Raw genomic sequence first — 18,453 nt, forward strand, 5'->3', positions numbered from 1 at the left:
TAAAGTTCTGCTCAAAGTCAATAAGTACTACTAAGGATCATAAGCATGACCAGTTTTTACATAGTTACGCGGGAACCTTTGTCAGCTGTCGTATTCATTGTTGTAGAACAACTGTGGAAATGTTTATAATGAACTTGCGTGCGTTTCCCATGCGTGCTGCCATTGACAGTTCGTCTCTTGGTATTTGTTAGAAAATAAACGACATGGATCTGGTTTTATTCTGAATATCAAGGGGAAAGGATATGTGATAGTCACTTAAAAAGGATAACAATTAAGAGTTTGATTCTTTTGACTCCAGTTCGTGGAGGGTAGTCTAAATAGTGTGTTAGTTTTCACGAACGGCAACAAGACCTCGCACAAATTTATTTTGCCGTTACGTGATGGGGAAATTCTTTGCAGTGATGGAGTTTCTCCGACTTAGATAACATGTTATTACTACAGGCCTGGTTTGTTGATACTTTTGAAATGTTTAACAACATATGGGAGACAGGTGCTGCCACACAGAGTTTACTGTGGAATTACAACATTGATTTCTGTCGGCCGAACTGTAACGTAGTGCATAAAACGTATTTCGGGGTTTACGGAATAGCAAAAATGTCTGTTTAGCAGTAGAGCAGAGAGTGATTGCCTTAAAAAACTTCTAACATGTTTTTTTTATAGACAACCAATAATTCGGGAGTGTTGAGTTTGTTCTTACCCATTATTGTGAGAAAGTTGCTCCACCATTTGGCTAGTCCCATTAGATGTTCAAACAATTGGGTCAGATTGTATATGTATATTTGTATATCCTCAAATATTATATAGCTCTTCGAGATATAGAAACGAACGTCCAAAGCATGACTCAGGAATTAAGTATACAGTTTACAAAATAAAGTAAGCTCTTCCTGCACCTATTCCGAGATGTCAGTTGGGCGACATTTGCCTACCATTTTCTATATAGTCTTTCGTGATATCCCCCTACTGTTTTATCAATGTTCTACAGCTAAGCCCCGTGTTATCTACATGTTATTGTATTAATGGACCATTACGTATTATTTAGGATACATTATATTCATATATTCGTATCACAGTAAGATGGTTGTACTCTTCAAATTGGTATAAGATTGTTCTATTAAAAACTTATTTCACCTTCCCTATGATGTCTCAAAAAGATTATTTAGGTTTTCGTTTTAGCAGAAGCATTGGTGGTTTTGCAATTTACCTAATCTTTTTGGTCTTATATTTACAACAATTGTTTTATTTAATTTGAAAATAACAACGCTATGTAAGTGTTCGACCCGTGTACTTCATAAATTTTCCCCCATACGTTATCAGTCTTTGCAGCGTTGTCACTGAGTCCTTCAAAATATATTAATTGTTATGTCCATGTCCGAACGTCCGTTCAGCACGTTCCTTCTTTCAGCCTTTAACTCCTAGTTACAATAGATACGTTCGTAAAACTGTACATCACAAATAATCGCTCCCACGTGAACTTTTAAAAACATAACATTTTCAGGTACATGAAGCTAAGGTCAAGCTCAATCTCGAAGTTCGAAGGTAACACATATGCATTCCCTGGTACCAGTTTTATCCTCAACATAAATGGAGGTATCACAAAAGTAGCTATGGTACATTACCACTGTACGTTGTGTTGCTTCCTTTTAAGCTTCTCCACCCAAAGCCAAAGTCAGTGTCACTGTTAAAGGACAAATTTCAAATAACCTAGAACGACCTCAGCTTCTTTATTATTGAAGACACGTCGATGTTATAATTTTGAGATTTTATGCACACCTGCTTCACTAGTAGAGAGTTACCCTCATACACAGTTAAGAATGATACCATGAGCCATTGCTAGGTAAAGATTACTCTTTAAAGCCAAAAGTGAACACATTCTGATTTAATGAGAGTAAAACTAGTTCTGCTTTTAGTATGTAACCATTTCAGTCGCATGGTGATTTGACAAATGCGCAATATATAGCTGTTATGATTCCCATCAATGTTTGGCTGAAAGAATGCTAATATACATCAATGACATTGAAAGACTCGTAAAAATGATGTAGCACAACCTATTTTTCGCATATTTTTTTTCATTTTTCAAACATTGATTAATTTCAACTATATTACATCAATGTATTCTTTTGTGATGTACAGCTATTATTACTGGGATACAGAGTGGATGTCTAGAACTTACCGGAGTTCCGGAATTTAATTTGTTTTTGTAATTTTTTCACGCCTTGAAATAAAATGTCGGAAAAGAAGATTTGTTGCCGATGCTGTTGATGCATGTTTGAGCTAATTCCCCAAACTTATAAACTGTGTGCCACAAAAGCTCTCTCACACTTTATCATTTCGTGCGACAGTTGAAAGTTAATGCACGGATGCTATGTCACTTTTATAATTGTATTATGTTGATGTCTTTTGTTTTACAGCCGGAGGGCAGTGTAGTGTCGGGCTACTGTGTGCGTATCAACACCGGAGCACCCCTCCCTGTGGGGGCAGACGCCGTGGTTCAAGTTGAGGATACTCTGTTAGAACGACATGCAGATGAAGGACGTACAGAACTGGAAATCAAAATAATGAAACCACCTAAAGTGGGTCAGGACATCAGGTGAGTCGTCAACTAAATTAGAAGACATTCGATGTGAATTATTAACAGCAAGTTTGTAAAGTATAGAGTTTTTAGGTAAAAAAAACATTTTACCAAAATTATCATGTAAACCAATTGTATGGTCTAATGAAGAATATGCACATACTCTATGATGAATATATGAAACAACAAGTTTACAAAGCAATAGTGCTTAAGCACATATACCTTTATCAAAATTATTATACAAACCCATTGTATGATCCAATGCAGAATATGCACATATTTTCAGCCCATGATTTCATATAGAAGAAATAAGTTTCTATATTTCCTTAGATAAGTTACTTCAAACTGAATAAGTACTAACTCCTTGTTACTAAGTGTTCTAATTTAACTTACAGACCCGTGGGGTCCGACATCGCAGAGGGAGAAAAGGTGTTGTGTAAGGGTCAGAAGCTAAGTCCTTCCGAATTGGGACTGTTAGCCACTGTAGGTGTAACACACGTAAAATGCTTCAAACAACCGGTTGTCGGAGTCATGTCCACTGGAAATGAGGTAAGCACGAATATTACATAAAAATATACAAATATGGATATTACATAACTTAAAGAGAATGTGAACTGAAAGAAGTGTACCAGGGTGGTAAAATTGGCATTATAACTCCTTTCGGAAATAGTGATATTTAAAACTAGAGGCTACTGCCTTGCATTGTTATGGGAATAAATTGTGGCTGAACGCTTTTTACAATTTTAAGAATCATTCTCACAAACAAATCATACACAACCCAATAGAGAAATATAGGCCGATAAAATATTCTTTGTATAAACTGGCCATTGAATGTTTGGACAGTTGCTGGAACCGGACGAGGCGTTGAAAGAGGGGAAGATTCGGGACAGCAACAGGACCACCCTGATAGCTCAACTACAGGAGCATAACTTCCCTGTTATCGACCTTGGCGTGGCGAAAGACAGGTACGCATGAATAACCTCAAGGCTGTCCAATAGCAGCTTCACATACATACATATATTTGGAAGTGTCTAAGGCCATGTACGTTTAAAAATATAATGGTTTGCTAAAAAGATATACGTTTAAGCAGCTACGGTCATGTCTACGGACAGGTGTGCTTAAACAGACTCCGACTTTGTCTGTGGGCGTATACGCTAATGCAATTCATGTTCGTGTCAGGGAGATGAATATTTGTACTTGCTTGGGCTATGCGTTAGAACAAAATTGCATTAAACACCCCTTGTGTTTAATGCAATTTTGCTAACACACAACGTGACAGGTGAAATGACATGACATTTGCAAACACGCCAGACGTATTGGGACAGAAACTCATCCACCCACTCTGGCTGATATCTAAGACGTGATTGTTAACAAACATCCTTATTGTACAATGTAGTCAAATGATAACCGATTTCACACACCCTTAAGCATAACCAAGTAAGATACCCTTTGAAAACTTTAACACTTTAACACTATAGAGACACATGTTGTTAATATATCTAACATACTGGCAGAGCGGTTGCTCACAAATGCAAATTTTGGTGGTTAAAATAAATGTTGGAAATACAGTTTTATTTAAGAAAATTGGGCAAGCAATGCTTCATTTACATTTTATCGTAAGCATTTGATATTGAGCATTACATACGGGATATCTTCCCGAGAACGACATTGGAACATGCCGTGATATGGTACATGTTTTAAGTCTATACTAAAGACGTATTATTACAATTGCTGGCTGCTGCTTCATCTGGTGTATTCACGCGTTCTTTACTTTCGGTATTTTCGGCATCACAACGACATAGCTGTTCTACTCTTCTGTCATGGTTTGACTTCTTTGAACAGTGTTAGTCATTTTATGTAAGATTTATCGCGTATTGATATATGTGATCATTGTAATTTTCCTTTGTACTTATTGTACAATTTTGCGTTCGCACTTTTTCAAAAATTCTCTTGATAAACACTGTCCTTTCAAGCTGTGATTTTTTAGAATGTGATCAATAACTGGATAATGTCTCTACCTACGATTTCAAGGTTCATACACTTAGATATTGATTTATGATTTTCCTTCCTACCCCACAATCTGTAGCGAAGATTTACCTCAACAATTGTAACAAAACATCTGTATTAGGATCAGTTATAATTACCAATGTGAGTTGATATAATATTAGGCGTAATATTTGTAAATGTGCAGGTCCTAGAGATAACAGACCAAAACCTGGTCGCTCAAAGCTTGGTTAACTTTAAACAGTGGTTAGTGAGAAATTGTTGTCAATAAGAAGAAAGGGTTTTGAAAGCAAAAGAACCTGGTTCGGAAACGAGGCTCTGAAAAGTGTCTTTTCATTCAAGAAGTCAGGTGGAAAAGAGAATTGGTTTTCTCCTCAATATATTCAGCATTTTATTTGCTTTAAGGTTCAAAAAGCCCTCTAATAGGACATATTCAAAGACACAAATTAGAAAAGGGAATTAATATATGTACTATGAATAATAAAAAAACCTTGTATATTAGCTATCATAATGGTCCACGTCGGCATAAAGGCTGATCTTTTCATAAACAACAGTTTACCGGAAACAAAGGATAGATTAACATGGAAATCTTTAAAAGTAACCAAGCGAATAAGAACAGGATTTCCAGAAGGGTAAGCGTCGTGTGCTTCATCGGCGACACCCACCATGTAAGTTTAGGTCGATCAAAGTAATCTCGTGTCAACGCAAAAACTGGAATTGTGACAACAGAACAACACAAAGCACCCGTATGAGCGCGAGAAACACATCGACTTTCATATTATACAAAGAAACAGCATTCGTGATTAAAACTACCGCAGACCTTATCTGAAGTGTCCGAAAAATCACGGCCTATCTAGATGATTTTGTACACAAAAAAATGTCATTAATGAATCACTAGAACATGTACTGAATGGTTTATCGGTTCATCAAAAGATATATGTTGTGGTGTGATTTAGGTAAACGATATAACTGTTTAGTCTAGTATTGCGGACGGCGTGATCTCTTAAAAAGATGTCTATTTGTACCAGAATGAATTATTTCAGGAAATCGTTGCAATTTATTTAATCAGTCTGGTTTTAAAAAATACGGTCCTTTTGTAGGTAAAGCTTTTTTTTTGTTCTGCCTGTGTCGTTATAACACCTCCACGGTACAGATATTCATCTCTATATCAATATAAACATTTTATCGGGGAAAATATCCCTAGATTAACTTCGACGATTATTAATTATTATCCCCGTAACGAAGTGGGAAAAACTGTGTGAAGTGGAAGTTTCGCGATGTCAAAATGCTCGTATTTTTGCGTATGATAAATTAAAAGGAATATACAAACACGTGATTATTAATTAAAACATTTCATAGATTATTGATATATAGAATATTTTGATATAAGAACAATTGCCAAAGCGAAAATTTCCACACCCCGATCAGTTAAAGAGTCAGCACGCGAACAAGTCCAATCGGTTAATTTTGATTTTACGTGATTTTTTTCCCTGCGTTTCTTATTGAATCACTAAAACAATTATGTTAACCTCCTTACTTACATGATTCTTCCTCTGCCCTGAATTTATCTAGACGTTTTCACAAAAACTACATGTTGAATAATCCAAATGAACTTTACATGAGTTGGGCGCGTTCCTAAATGTGTAAGAAACCTATTTTTACACAGGTTTTTTTTATGTAAGATGGCCGCCGCGACGTTTAATTGGTCAGGAGCTGGCCCAACATTTTGCCGGAAACTATCAGGCGGATTCCTATGAAGAATCGCATGAGTATTGATGGACGGGTTTAGTTATTCAAGAAATTGTTTTTTTTCATCAACTCATCAGCAATGGCATCTGATTGGTCAATATTAGATACATTGTATTGACTCCTTTGATCAGATTGAGTATGTAGTTATTTAATTGTGTACTATGAACCCAACATCAGATTAGCGATTGCAGTTGTTTGACTGGGCACAATTGCTACCGTATGCTTATAGGTCAAAATTTAGATAAAGTCTGCTGTGACTCACATTTCGTATAAACGTGAACATGTAATATATGGCTTTGTAATTTTTTTCTGATGCATCATTGCCACTACGGGGGCAGTTTGGGGACTTCTGGAATGGTTCTCATTACAAATTGAACTTCTTTTTATTCTTCTTTCTTTTTTTTCCTTCTAATTGTTTTTGCAAAATTGTATTTCCTGACGTTTTCTCAAAGACCACTTGCAGGAACTATTGACAGTTGACATGAACATTGGTAGGTATGCGTATATCTGTCTAACATGTTTCAATTTCCGATTGCTCATCAAACATGGCCACCGCAGCTTCTGATTGGCAAATTTGAGTGTAAAATTTGATAATATGAACATTTGTGAAAGGGATGTTTATGCGACAATCTCTGCGTGTAACAAATCCCCGCCGTTAACTTGTTTCCGACTGGTCAAAATTTAGATACTGATTTATTTTACTCAGCCTATGTACAGTTTTATTTAAGGACTGCAAGTCTGCATATAATTCAAATTACGTTGTAACAAGATTTGCATTCCCAAATTTGCTTCTAATAAGTCGAAGTTTAGAAATCGTCTAGTTGGCTTATATTTTGTATGAAGGAGTATACGGGTAATACGAGCTCTTTCTGTGGAATTATTCGCGACTATTAACGCAGCTTGTGGGACTTGTGTAACGGTTCTCGTTATAATAAAAACTTATTTCTGCTGGTTTTATACAAACGAGTCTTAAAAGACTATTTCATTTTGATTAAGTATGTCTAAGCGACACTTTGCTGGTTTAAAGTTTCTATTTTACTTTGTTTTCGACCACACTTAATGGTACTCTTGATTGCCTACCCAATGTGTAACGTTACAATAAAACACAGGAAGAGATGTATGCATCACCGATTCTCTATCGTAATAAACATAACGATACAGTAAATACACAGTAGTGAAAACTATAATTAAAAGGGGAAATGAACACTCAAATAAATAAATAAATGCTTATAATTGAGAGTCTGTACTAAATTTACATGTGCATATCATATGAATCGACAAGGAAAATGTAGAGAATACGTCACGATCTACATTGTAACTTGTGAAAACCCACTCATCAGTAAATGAATTCGAGGATGTAGGATGCTCATTCAAACAGAGACAACTCTTGGGAAGGGTGAGGCTATTCCACTTAGAAATGTAGACACTTTGACAACTTCTGCATTGCCACTTCAACCCAACACACTTACGCACCCTTCAGACACACTGTGGGGAATATTAAACAGCCTGGCAGACGACACATGTTGACAGCTGTATGGTGAACAATTCGGTCAGGAGGAGATAGTAGATTGTGTGAAGTTTAAATAAGGTGACATTTGCGTTGTTGAGGTGTCTTGTTTTAATATCCTTCTCTATTGTTGTAGTCCTGATAGCCTTCTGAAGTTGGTGAAATCATCGCTTGAGAAGGTCGATGTCATCGTAACCTCGGGTGGCGTATCTATGGGAGAGAAGGTAACTTACTGTGTCTACTGTGGATTTTATCAATCACCAAATTTCTAAACCCCATACATATTAAAATATCATACATTACAGACATATATGTCAATTAATCAATGACTACATACTATTTGATTGTATGAATAGACCTTGTTTAGCATGCCGGTCGAACATGTTTCGATGTTTTGTGGTTTTGGATGTCAGAACAGGATTTACCACTGTTGGTGCGAACCACATATGACGGGACTTATCCACTCTTACTGCCCCTGTCGTAATGACGCTGTATCTGGAGTGCATGGGCAGATATAAACTGAAGCCTGCACATACATACATTGCAATAACATAAGAAGAACGTTTATGCATCTTAAATAAACTAATTTACCTATGAATGAATGTACTTATGGTTGAACTCTAAATGTCCATTTTATGTATTACCTATATGATTTTCATAGTTTTATAAAACGTTGTGAGATGCTGTATATTATCACTTATTTTACGTCTGCGTGCTCTGTTCATTAAAGATACATCATATGTAAAGGATATAACTGTTCAATAAAGATACATCATATGTAAAGGATATAACTGTTCAATAAAGATACATCATATGTAAAGGATATAACTGTTCAATAAAGATACATCATATAGATACATCCTATATAAATTATCTTACATGAATGTACATGTCATGTTGAATTTACTGAACGACTCGTGATTTGATATAACACCGAGCATATAAAAAATGCTGAGATAGCGAAAATTTACCACGTATTTGCCAGTGAAATATCGAAATATGTTGATAAAAGGAATGTTTAGGACTATGACACAAGGAATAATAAATGGTTTATACATTCCCCGTCTATAAACTGGTCGCGATACAGACGTATTTTATAGCGCACCAATTACAGTAATATATCTATTGAAAATAACAGGAGTCGCCCTGATTGGCTTGTGATCAAAGTTATCTTAGTTATGATCTACCGTTGTTGGTGATCGTGTCATGATCCAGCACTGATGTTGGAATTCTAGTTTACATTTTCCTAAACTTTTAGGTTGTTAAGGCAATATCGATTGATTCTCTTTTTTGATATTACGTTCCGTCAGTTTTTTCACGTAACTATTCTAAACATTTTGTCAGCAAAAATGTTGTTAACCTAAGCGATATTGTATTTTTTATTCTATTTCAGGACCTGTTAAGACACGTTTTGCAGACAGACTTCAAAGCTAAAATACATTTTGGACGAGTTTTTATGAAGCCAGGGTAAGATTTACTTATCGTTTATTGAGGTTCTGTGATCATTAATCAATTTAGACTTAAGTCTAAATCATAATGTTGTTTAGATTTACATTGCCGAATCCATGTTTGATTTTATAGATATATGTATATACAATGTACCCATTATGAATATGTACTGCTTCATTCAGTATAGAGTATGTTTCAAAATATCATATTTTATTGACAATTGATTAAGAAGTATAAGTGAAAGGCTGTTTCATGAAAAAGAGAGTTCATTTGTTAAATATGCATTTTTTTGTATGTTGTAGTCCAGGTGTATTAGTATTGTCAGTTTCCTTTATTCGAATGAAATTCCTTAAAAAGTTTCGTCTTTCTTATACATGTAATGGCTATGAGATAATACGTATATATAAAATTCACGTCTATAGTTATGATTGTGTATGTGCGAAATGTAAGTCGCACACATTACATACCCGTGTCATACATTTATATGTATGAAACATTTATCAATATATTTGTATCATAATGATAAAACACTCTGCGACATGAATATGGTATAGTTCCACTATCATTGTGTTACTATAACATATTACGTAATTTAATAAAAAAAAAATGTTTATCAAATGCTGCATGTATGCGTGCAGTCATAAACCATTCTCCCCTACCACGTGAATGAACGAATATAACTCGAAATACAAAATAAGAAAACACCAGTTTCATATTTTAATATATTTTGCAGAAAGCCATATAAAGTAAATGTTTTCACTACACCGTATGGTATTTTCGTCCATGAAATTATACATTACAGCTTTGATACGATGATGTATATATACTTGCTTTGTTAGGTCATGGATGACGTTTGTGTAGAGTACCGGTCAGTAATGGCTGGTCCTTACACGAAACAGTGTGTATACTTCCTAACCATAAAACCGCCTGGACCTTGCTTACCCAAGCATTGTCACCTTTAGCGAAATTAAACGTGTTTAATCTATTTCGTATTTGCATGTTTTCACATGTATCGCCGTGTTATTGGTGTTATGTAACATAAAGGGCATTTAAAGCCCAAAATGAGTAGGCTTTCATAGAATCCAAGTTATTGTCCTATCAGAAATAATCGGTGTTGGAATGTAACGCTAACCAGGCGATAGCCTACTAAGACCATACCAGCATGGCCCGTATGTTTTGTTGTAATTTGAGTGGTGCTGGAGGTGGTCCAAGCGTATCTAGGCCAGTTGAGATGGATACGGGGTTGATGAGTGATGAAGAGGCAACGTCCCTGATTGTTTGTAAACTCCAACGTAAAGGAACCACCTATTAACCGCCTGTATAACGTATTACACCCACTTGTTTGATCACTGGAGTAATGCATGCAAAATAACACTCCGCCTTGAAACACATACCTCACTTTCTCTTCCGGATTGAGTTTTTAGTAATAACTACACGATCCATGCATTTTCGTCTTGTAAATATAAGAAATCACTTTCCTGTGCTGATCTGATTAGTATTCACCTCTGTGATATAATTGAACAAATTGTTGAAATATATTTGATGCTTTTTGTTTACTGCAATGGAATATGAAACGTATTCCCTGTCAGGTTTTTGGAAAGTGGAAATCGCCTGTAGTAGTACACTGCACGATAGTAAGAAGCCACTTATTTGGGGCATCCTTCAGGGTTTCTTTTATATCCTACAGCAGCACTTATTTGAATACTCAGATTTTTTCGTAACGAGAAATGTCACTTTTTTTTCTCGTTAAACAACAACAACAATAACAACAATAACAACAACAACAAGGCATTTGAATTGATAAAGGCAGAATTACAGGTATCTTTCGTGCGTGAAATGTTCGCTTTTCCGAAGACATACGAACAAAGATGGTTCTTACATTTGAATCACATAACTGTTGCTTGTGTTTTCGATGTAATATTGTATCGTTTACCAAATTTTAGAGGTGCAACGTGGATTGATACTTTCAATCAAAAGAAAGTGACAATTTTCTTGAATGTTAAAAAGTCTAACAGGTTGATTTTCTTTAAATGATGATATTTGCCAGCAAAACATATTTCAACTATAGTGGTGGCATGTTTTTCAAGTAGGGATCAATTTAAACAAAAGAAGTTAACACTCCTTGGGGGAAGGAGGAGTGCACCGGATGAAAGTGATGAGTTCACACACGCACGCACACACACACACACACACACACACACACACATTTTTGATCAGCATGCTTTGCTTATGGTTGAAAGAAGTTAAAAAAGACGTTAGCCTTGGGTCTGGGTCAAAATGGGAACGATTAAAAGGTTGTTTTGAAATGGCATCTCGCCGTTTACAATTTACTGGGCATTACACAACCTGATTGTGCTGGTAACACGTACAGCCACTGATAGCAAAGTTCTCCAAATAAACAGGCTGACCCTCCGATGGTTATTCTCCCTCTCTGTTTGGCAGATTTCAACCTAATTTATAAAATAAGCATAGTGAGCGGTTCAAGGCCCTGTGGCTTGGTATGGGTTTTCGCAATATCTTTCCATTGTATTTGATAAATGTAGAAAAACTGTCATCGTAAGCGTTTTGCTTTTTCCGTTCTATATATGGTCTAATTCCCTCATTGTAAAGATTACATAGTTCTTTTTTGCCTACCACCAAACTCTCAAACACAAAACACGAGAATGCAAGTATCTTTACGATATACATAATTGATATTGCATGCGTAATCGTATTCAAAATCTTCATCAGCAGTTAGTTTGATATGTTAAGCCTTTGACCTAAAAGGTTATTTGAATAATAAGTGCTTTTTTTTTGATGAAGTCATTTTTTCGAGTCTTAACGTAGTTTATACCAATTACAGGTTGTATGGAAAGCATTAGGTTTCTCCACTGAAGTTTGTTTTAACAATGTTTATTTAAACCGATCTGCTGATGTTAATTTCTATAATTCGAGACTGACAATTATCATGTGAATTACTGCGAGTTTCGTGTGTTGTCGATTATCTGATCAAGCTTAGTTTAATATCATGTGCATGTACATGTATATACACTGATTAGGAGTGTTAACAATGTAACCGCTCTAGTGGGGTTACCCTGCTGTAAAACAAAACATTGCGATGCTGTTTCTCGATGAAGTGTCGTGATGTTAATATTTCATTTTTTTTTAAACGGCATATTGTTTGCGCTCTCAGGGTGTATTTCTTGCGTGTACATATACAAGGCTAAATCAAAAATCAAAACAAAAACATTGTCAGTGTTGAACGTGAGGTTTTGAGATTGTCTTGTATGTAGTAATACTTTGCTATGGATGTTAGTCACGTTACAGTCACGTTACAGTTGCTAACTAATCTTACCGCTTAAATCATACTACCGAGAAAATACAGTAAAACTATCCGAATACAGTAAAAAACAGTATCATGTATGGAGTAAAATTTCCTGTTTACACTGAAAGGTTCTTGAATTCAGTAATGTATATCAGTACACACTAATGTCCATGTATACTGTAAATTAACCCTTAATTAATAGCAATATTATCCTGTGTACAGTGACATGTTCTTACCGTTTATATATAGTAATATTACACTGTACAGTCTACGTAGTGACCGTTCTATTTCACAACAATCATGAAACAAGTTTTATCAACTTATATTAGTCACTTATGTTTTGATTTGATGGAGGTGCACAGAGGGTCATGTAAACCTATATTACGTTTAATGTCAAGGAAAGCTTACCTCAAATCAACTTTCGTCTTGTCGCTACCTTATCACGTAAAAGAGCAGCAATTAAATTTGAAATTAATCAAAGCTAAAAGGCCTGAATTTTCTAAACCAGAAATTCAAAAAGGATTGAATATTACAAGAAACGGAACCATGTGTCTGTTAAATGAATTGACTACATATGACGATCGTTGAAAACAAACTAGTAAGCGGAAAACCTACATGGGGATGTATTTATTTGCGTCAAATCCATTCAAAGGATACACGCGTGAATCCATTTTTATCATGCATTACAAACACCGTTGGTTAACCATCATTCATTTAGATTTTGATTGTTGCAATATGGGAACAGACAAAAGCAACGGTAAACAGGATAGGGGAGAAATTCCAGTATGAAGGTGATGAGAAAAACTGGTCTTTTGTAATAGCTACCCTGCTTACAATATAGCGGTGCAACACAAATACAACAAGATGGTCGCTTATCTTTTAGATTATACATGATAATCGAAATATAGATAACAATTAAAGCGCCAAACAAACATTATACTTTTCACTTTTTTCTTTCGCGACTTGATCCAAAATCACTATATACTGAATTAATCGACTTGTTCAGAAAAAAATCCTCCAAAATGTTTACATAGAAGCATCGACAACATTTGTTGTCGAAAACTGGATAAAAAACTATCAAACGAATACAAATATTTTGAAAGCTAAGTTTAGTGTATATGTCGAGTATTTATTAAATGCATGTAAAAGATGCATGTTTTACACGTGTAGGATGAGCCTTACTAATTGCGCCCCGGGCGTACTACATGTCTTAAACGGGCTGCCAAATTAGTCACATATGTTCCCCCACTGTTGGCTGCACTTTAGTTTCTGGGAGGTTTGTTACCGAATTTTAAAACATTTAAATTCCATCTACCATATTTAAAAGGTTGATCGCATTGTTGTGTCTGCACTATTGTAGTAGGAATCTTACAAAACATTAATAATCATCGCTACACATGCACAAGTAAATCTACTTCTAATATTTGATGAGAACTGACTGTATGAAAACTTAGTAGTTTAGATTGTTTCGACTAAATTGTGGTCCTTGTGTTTATGCGATCATGCGGGTCTAATTACAGAAATCATAGCCTAGTATTCCAGGAATCATAGCCTAGTAATGCCATAAACTTTTGTTCTGAAAGTTATTTTTCGTATTCATTTCACGATTATATGTAAAATGGATATTTATTAGAAACATTTATTCCATGAAACGCCCCAACGTAAAGCTTGAGAAATATTATTTTTTCATTATTATTTTCAAATAAAAAAGTGAAAAAGAATATTCAGGTGAAAAGTGTTGTTAGATTTGGTACAAATAACTAAAAATCAATGTATTGCTGTAGGGAGAATGTTTTATCTGATTATCTATCAACATTAATTTACATATATTTTCTAAATATGTTAACACTTACTGTTTGACTGAATTATATAAAACCAGCGGAAAAATATCATCGCTTTCATTAATGGGCTGGTGTGCATCTCTACTAAACTTGATTGAATAAATATCTTGTTGATCTAAACATAATATTAAAACTCATTAACCGGTTCACGATGAAAGCATAATACCCACTTCAATACAATTATAGTCAACTCTGTATTAGCGATTTCCTGTAGGCTGGATAATTAACAACCAGCTCCACTACAGCCGCTATATAAATAAACACATATATACACTGACGAGATGAAAACGTAATTCATTATAAACATTCGAGAGGAAATACAGCATGTAATTCATTACTGCGAAGGCCTAAATGGCAACATAAGTTAGACCATTTTTGTGGCAGTATATACCAATGTTTATGCTGCTCAATTTTGTGTTGAGGAAAAGAAGGAAATTGTAATTCCCCCAGTGCGGTGCGCTCTATTCTCAGTAAAATTTGACTCGCGTGTTCACGCCGATACATTATGGGTTGACGACCGAGCGCTAATATAAGTTATGATTCCTCGCTATAATTAATGATTCAGCATCCGAAACAATTTTGGACAGCGGTGGGTGTGTTTTATTAATAAATGGATCGCTTCCTCCTTTGTTGGTGTACCAGGTGCAAATTGTACCAGTTAGCAATATTCTCCTCAGAGGGAAAGTACAACTAAGAGTCATTGGTTGTACCCGCCCACCTGACGCTGGAACTGCTACACGTCATCCCGTTTTTCGCAGTACATACACTGTCATCATCGACATCATTCATACACGTCACCTTCATTCTCACATTCTATAATAACACGAAAGTCATACACGTTACCTTGCCACACATAGTCAATACGTGCATGATAGTCATACACGTCGCATAGAGTCTCACAGTCAATACTAGAATCAACTTAATACAAATTGCATAGACTCTCGCATTGAATACTAACACCGTAGTCATACACGTCACTTTGACATTCACTCATTACTAACACCGTAGTCATACACGTCGCTTTGACACTCACTCATTACTAACTCCGTAGTCATACACGTCACTTTGACACTCACTCATTGCTAACACCGTAGTCATACACGTCACTTTGACACTCGCTCATTACTAACACCGTAGTCATACACGTCACTTTGACACTCACTCATTGCTAACACCGTAGTCATACACGTCACTTTGACACTCGCTCATTACTAACACCGTAGTCATACACGTCACTTTGACACTCACTCATTACTAACACTGTAGTCATACACGTCGCTTTGACACACACAGTCAATACAGTCACCTTCATTCTTACAGTCAATACTTAAACCGCAGTCATACACGTCGTCATTTTCATTCTCAGTCAAAACTAACACCGCAGTTATACACGACGCATTGTCTCTCACAGTCAATACTAACATCGCAGTCATACAGTCAATACTAACACCGCAGTCATACACGTCACCTTGACACATACAGTCAATACTAACATCGCAGTCATACAGTTAATACTTCTACCGCAGTCATACACGTCACCTTGACACATACAGTCAATACTAACACTGCAGTCATACACGTCACCTTCATTCTCGCCGACAAAACTAACATCGCAGTCATACACGTCACCTTCATTCTCACAGTCAATACTAACACTGCAGTCATACACGTCACCTTCATTCTCACAGTCAATACTAACACCGTAGTCATACACGTCACTTTGACACTCGCTCATTACTAACACCGTAGTCATACACGTCACTTTGACACTCACTCATTACTAACACCGTAGTCATACACGTCACTTTGACACTCACTTATTACTAACACCGTAGTCATACACGTCACTTTGACACTCACTCATTACTTACACCGTAGTCATACACGTCACTTTGACTCTCACTCATTACTATCACCGTAGTCATACACGTCGCTTTGACACACACAGTCAATACAGTCACCTTCATTCTTACAGTCAATACTTAAACCGCAGTCATACACGTCGTCACTTTAATTCTCAGTCAAAACTAACACCGCAGTTATACACGACGCATTGTCTCTCACAGTCAATACTAACATCGCAGTCATACAGTCAATACTAACACCGAAGTCATACACGTCACCTTGACACATACAGTCAATACTAGCATCGCAGTCATACAGTTAATACTTCTACCGCAGTCATACACGTCACCTTGACACATACAGTCAATACTAACACTGCAGTCATACACGTCACATTCATTCTCACCGACAAAACTAACATCGCAGTCATACACGTCACCTTCCTTCTCACAGTCAATACTAACACCACAGTCATACACGCCACCATCATTCTCACAGTCAATACTAACATCGCAGTCATACACGTCACCTTCATTCTCACCGACAAAACTAACATCGCAGTCATACACGTCACCTTCATTCTCACCNTCATTCTCACAGTCAATACTAACACCGCAGTCATACACGTCACCATCAGTCTCAGTCAATACTAACACCGCAGTCATACACGCCACCATCATTCTCACAGTCAAAACTAACACGCAATGATACATGTTACCTTCATTCTCATAGTCAATACTAACACCGCAGTCATACACGTCACCATCAGTCTCAGTCAATACTAACACCGCAGTCATACATGCCACCATCAATCTCAGTCAAAACTAACACCGCAGTCATACACGACGCATTGTCTCTCACAGTCAATACCAACATCGCAGTCATACAGTCAATACTTCTACCGCAGTCATACACGTCACCATCATTCTCACAGTCACTACCAACATCGCAGTCATACAGTCAATACCACTACCGCAGTCATACACGCCACCATCATTTTCACAGTCAATACCAACATCGCAGGCATACAATCAATACTTCTACCGCAGTCATACACGTCACCTTGACACATACAGTCAATACTAACACCGCAGTCATACACGTCACCTTAATTCTCATAGTCAATACTAACACCACAGTCATACACGTCACCTTCATTCTCACAGTCAATAATAACACAGCAGTCATACACGCCACCTTCATTCTCATAGCCAATACTAACACCGCGGGCATACACGTCACCATCATACACGTCACCTTGACACATACAGTCAATACAAACACTGCAGTCATACACGTCACCTTCATTCTCACAGTCAATAATAACACAGCAGTCATACTCGTCACCATCATTCTCAAAGTCAATACTAACACAGCAGTCATACACGTCACCATCATTCTCAGTCAATACTTGCACCGCAGTCATACACGTAACCATCATTCTCAGTCAATACTACATGTAACACCGCAGTCATGCACGTCACCTTGATACACATAGTCAATACTTCCACCGCAATCATACACGTCACCTTGATACACATAGTTAATACTTACCACGCAGTCATACACGTCACCATCATTCTCAGTCAATACTAACACCGCAGTCATACACGTCACCATCATTCTCAGTCAATACTTGCACCGCAGTCATACACGTAACCCTCATTCTCAGTCAATACTACATGTAACACCGCAGTCATGCACGTCACCTCGATACACATAGTCAATACTTCCACCGCAATCATACACGTCCCCTTGATACACATAGTTAATACTTACCACGCAGTCATACACGTCACCATCATTCTTAGTCAATACTAACACCACAGTCATACACGTCACCATCATTCTTAGTCAATAATAACACCACAGTCATACACGTCACAATCATTCTCAGTCAATACTTACACCGCAGTCATACACGTCACCATCATTCTTAGTCAATACTAACACCACAGTCATACACGTCACCATCATTCTTAGTCAATACTAACACCACAGTCATACACGTCACAATCATTCTCAGTCAATACTTACACCGCAGTCATACACGTCACCATCATTCTTAGTCAATACTAACACCACAGTCATACACGTCACCATCATTCTCAGTCAATACTTACACCACAGTCATACACGTCACCATCATTCTCAGTCAAAACTAACACCGCAGTCATACACGTCA

General features: G+C 36.6%; 1 protein-coding gene across 1 annotated transcript in view; it reads left to right on the top strand.

Moving 5' to 3' along the window:
• Window positions 1–9,300, top strand: part of LOC110458405 (gephyrin-like) — a 71,101-nt gene extending 61,801 nt beyond the window's left edge. Inside the window, exons 12-16 of the mRNA XM_021510088.1 lie at window positions 2,409–2,587; window positions 2,965–3,118; window positions 3,413–3,534; window positions 7,966–8,053; window positions 9,223–9,300. Of these exons, the coding sequence (XP_021365763.1) occupies window positions 2,409–2,587; window positions 2,965–3,118; window positions 3,413–3,534; window positions 7,966–8,053; window positions 9,223–9,300 (621 nt within the window). The remainder of the gene's footprint in view (window positions 1–2,408; window positions 2,588–2,964; window positions 3,119–3,412; window positions 3,535–7,965; window positions 8,054–9,222) is intronic.
• Window positions 9,301–18,453: the final 9,153 nt, after the last annotated feature.

Source organism: Mizuhopecten yessoensis, unplaced genomic scaffold, assembly GCF_002113885.1.
Source record: "Mizuhopecten yessoensis strain PY_sf001 unplaced genomic scaffold, ASM211388v2 scaffold9563, whole genome shotgun sequence".
Taxonomy (NCBI): Eukaryota; Metazoa; Mollusca; class Bivalvia; order Pectinida; family Pectinidae; genus Mizuhopecten; species Mizuhopecten yessoensis.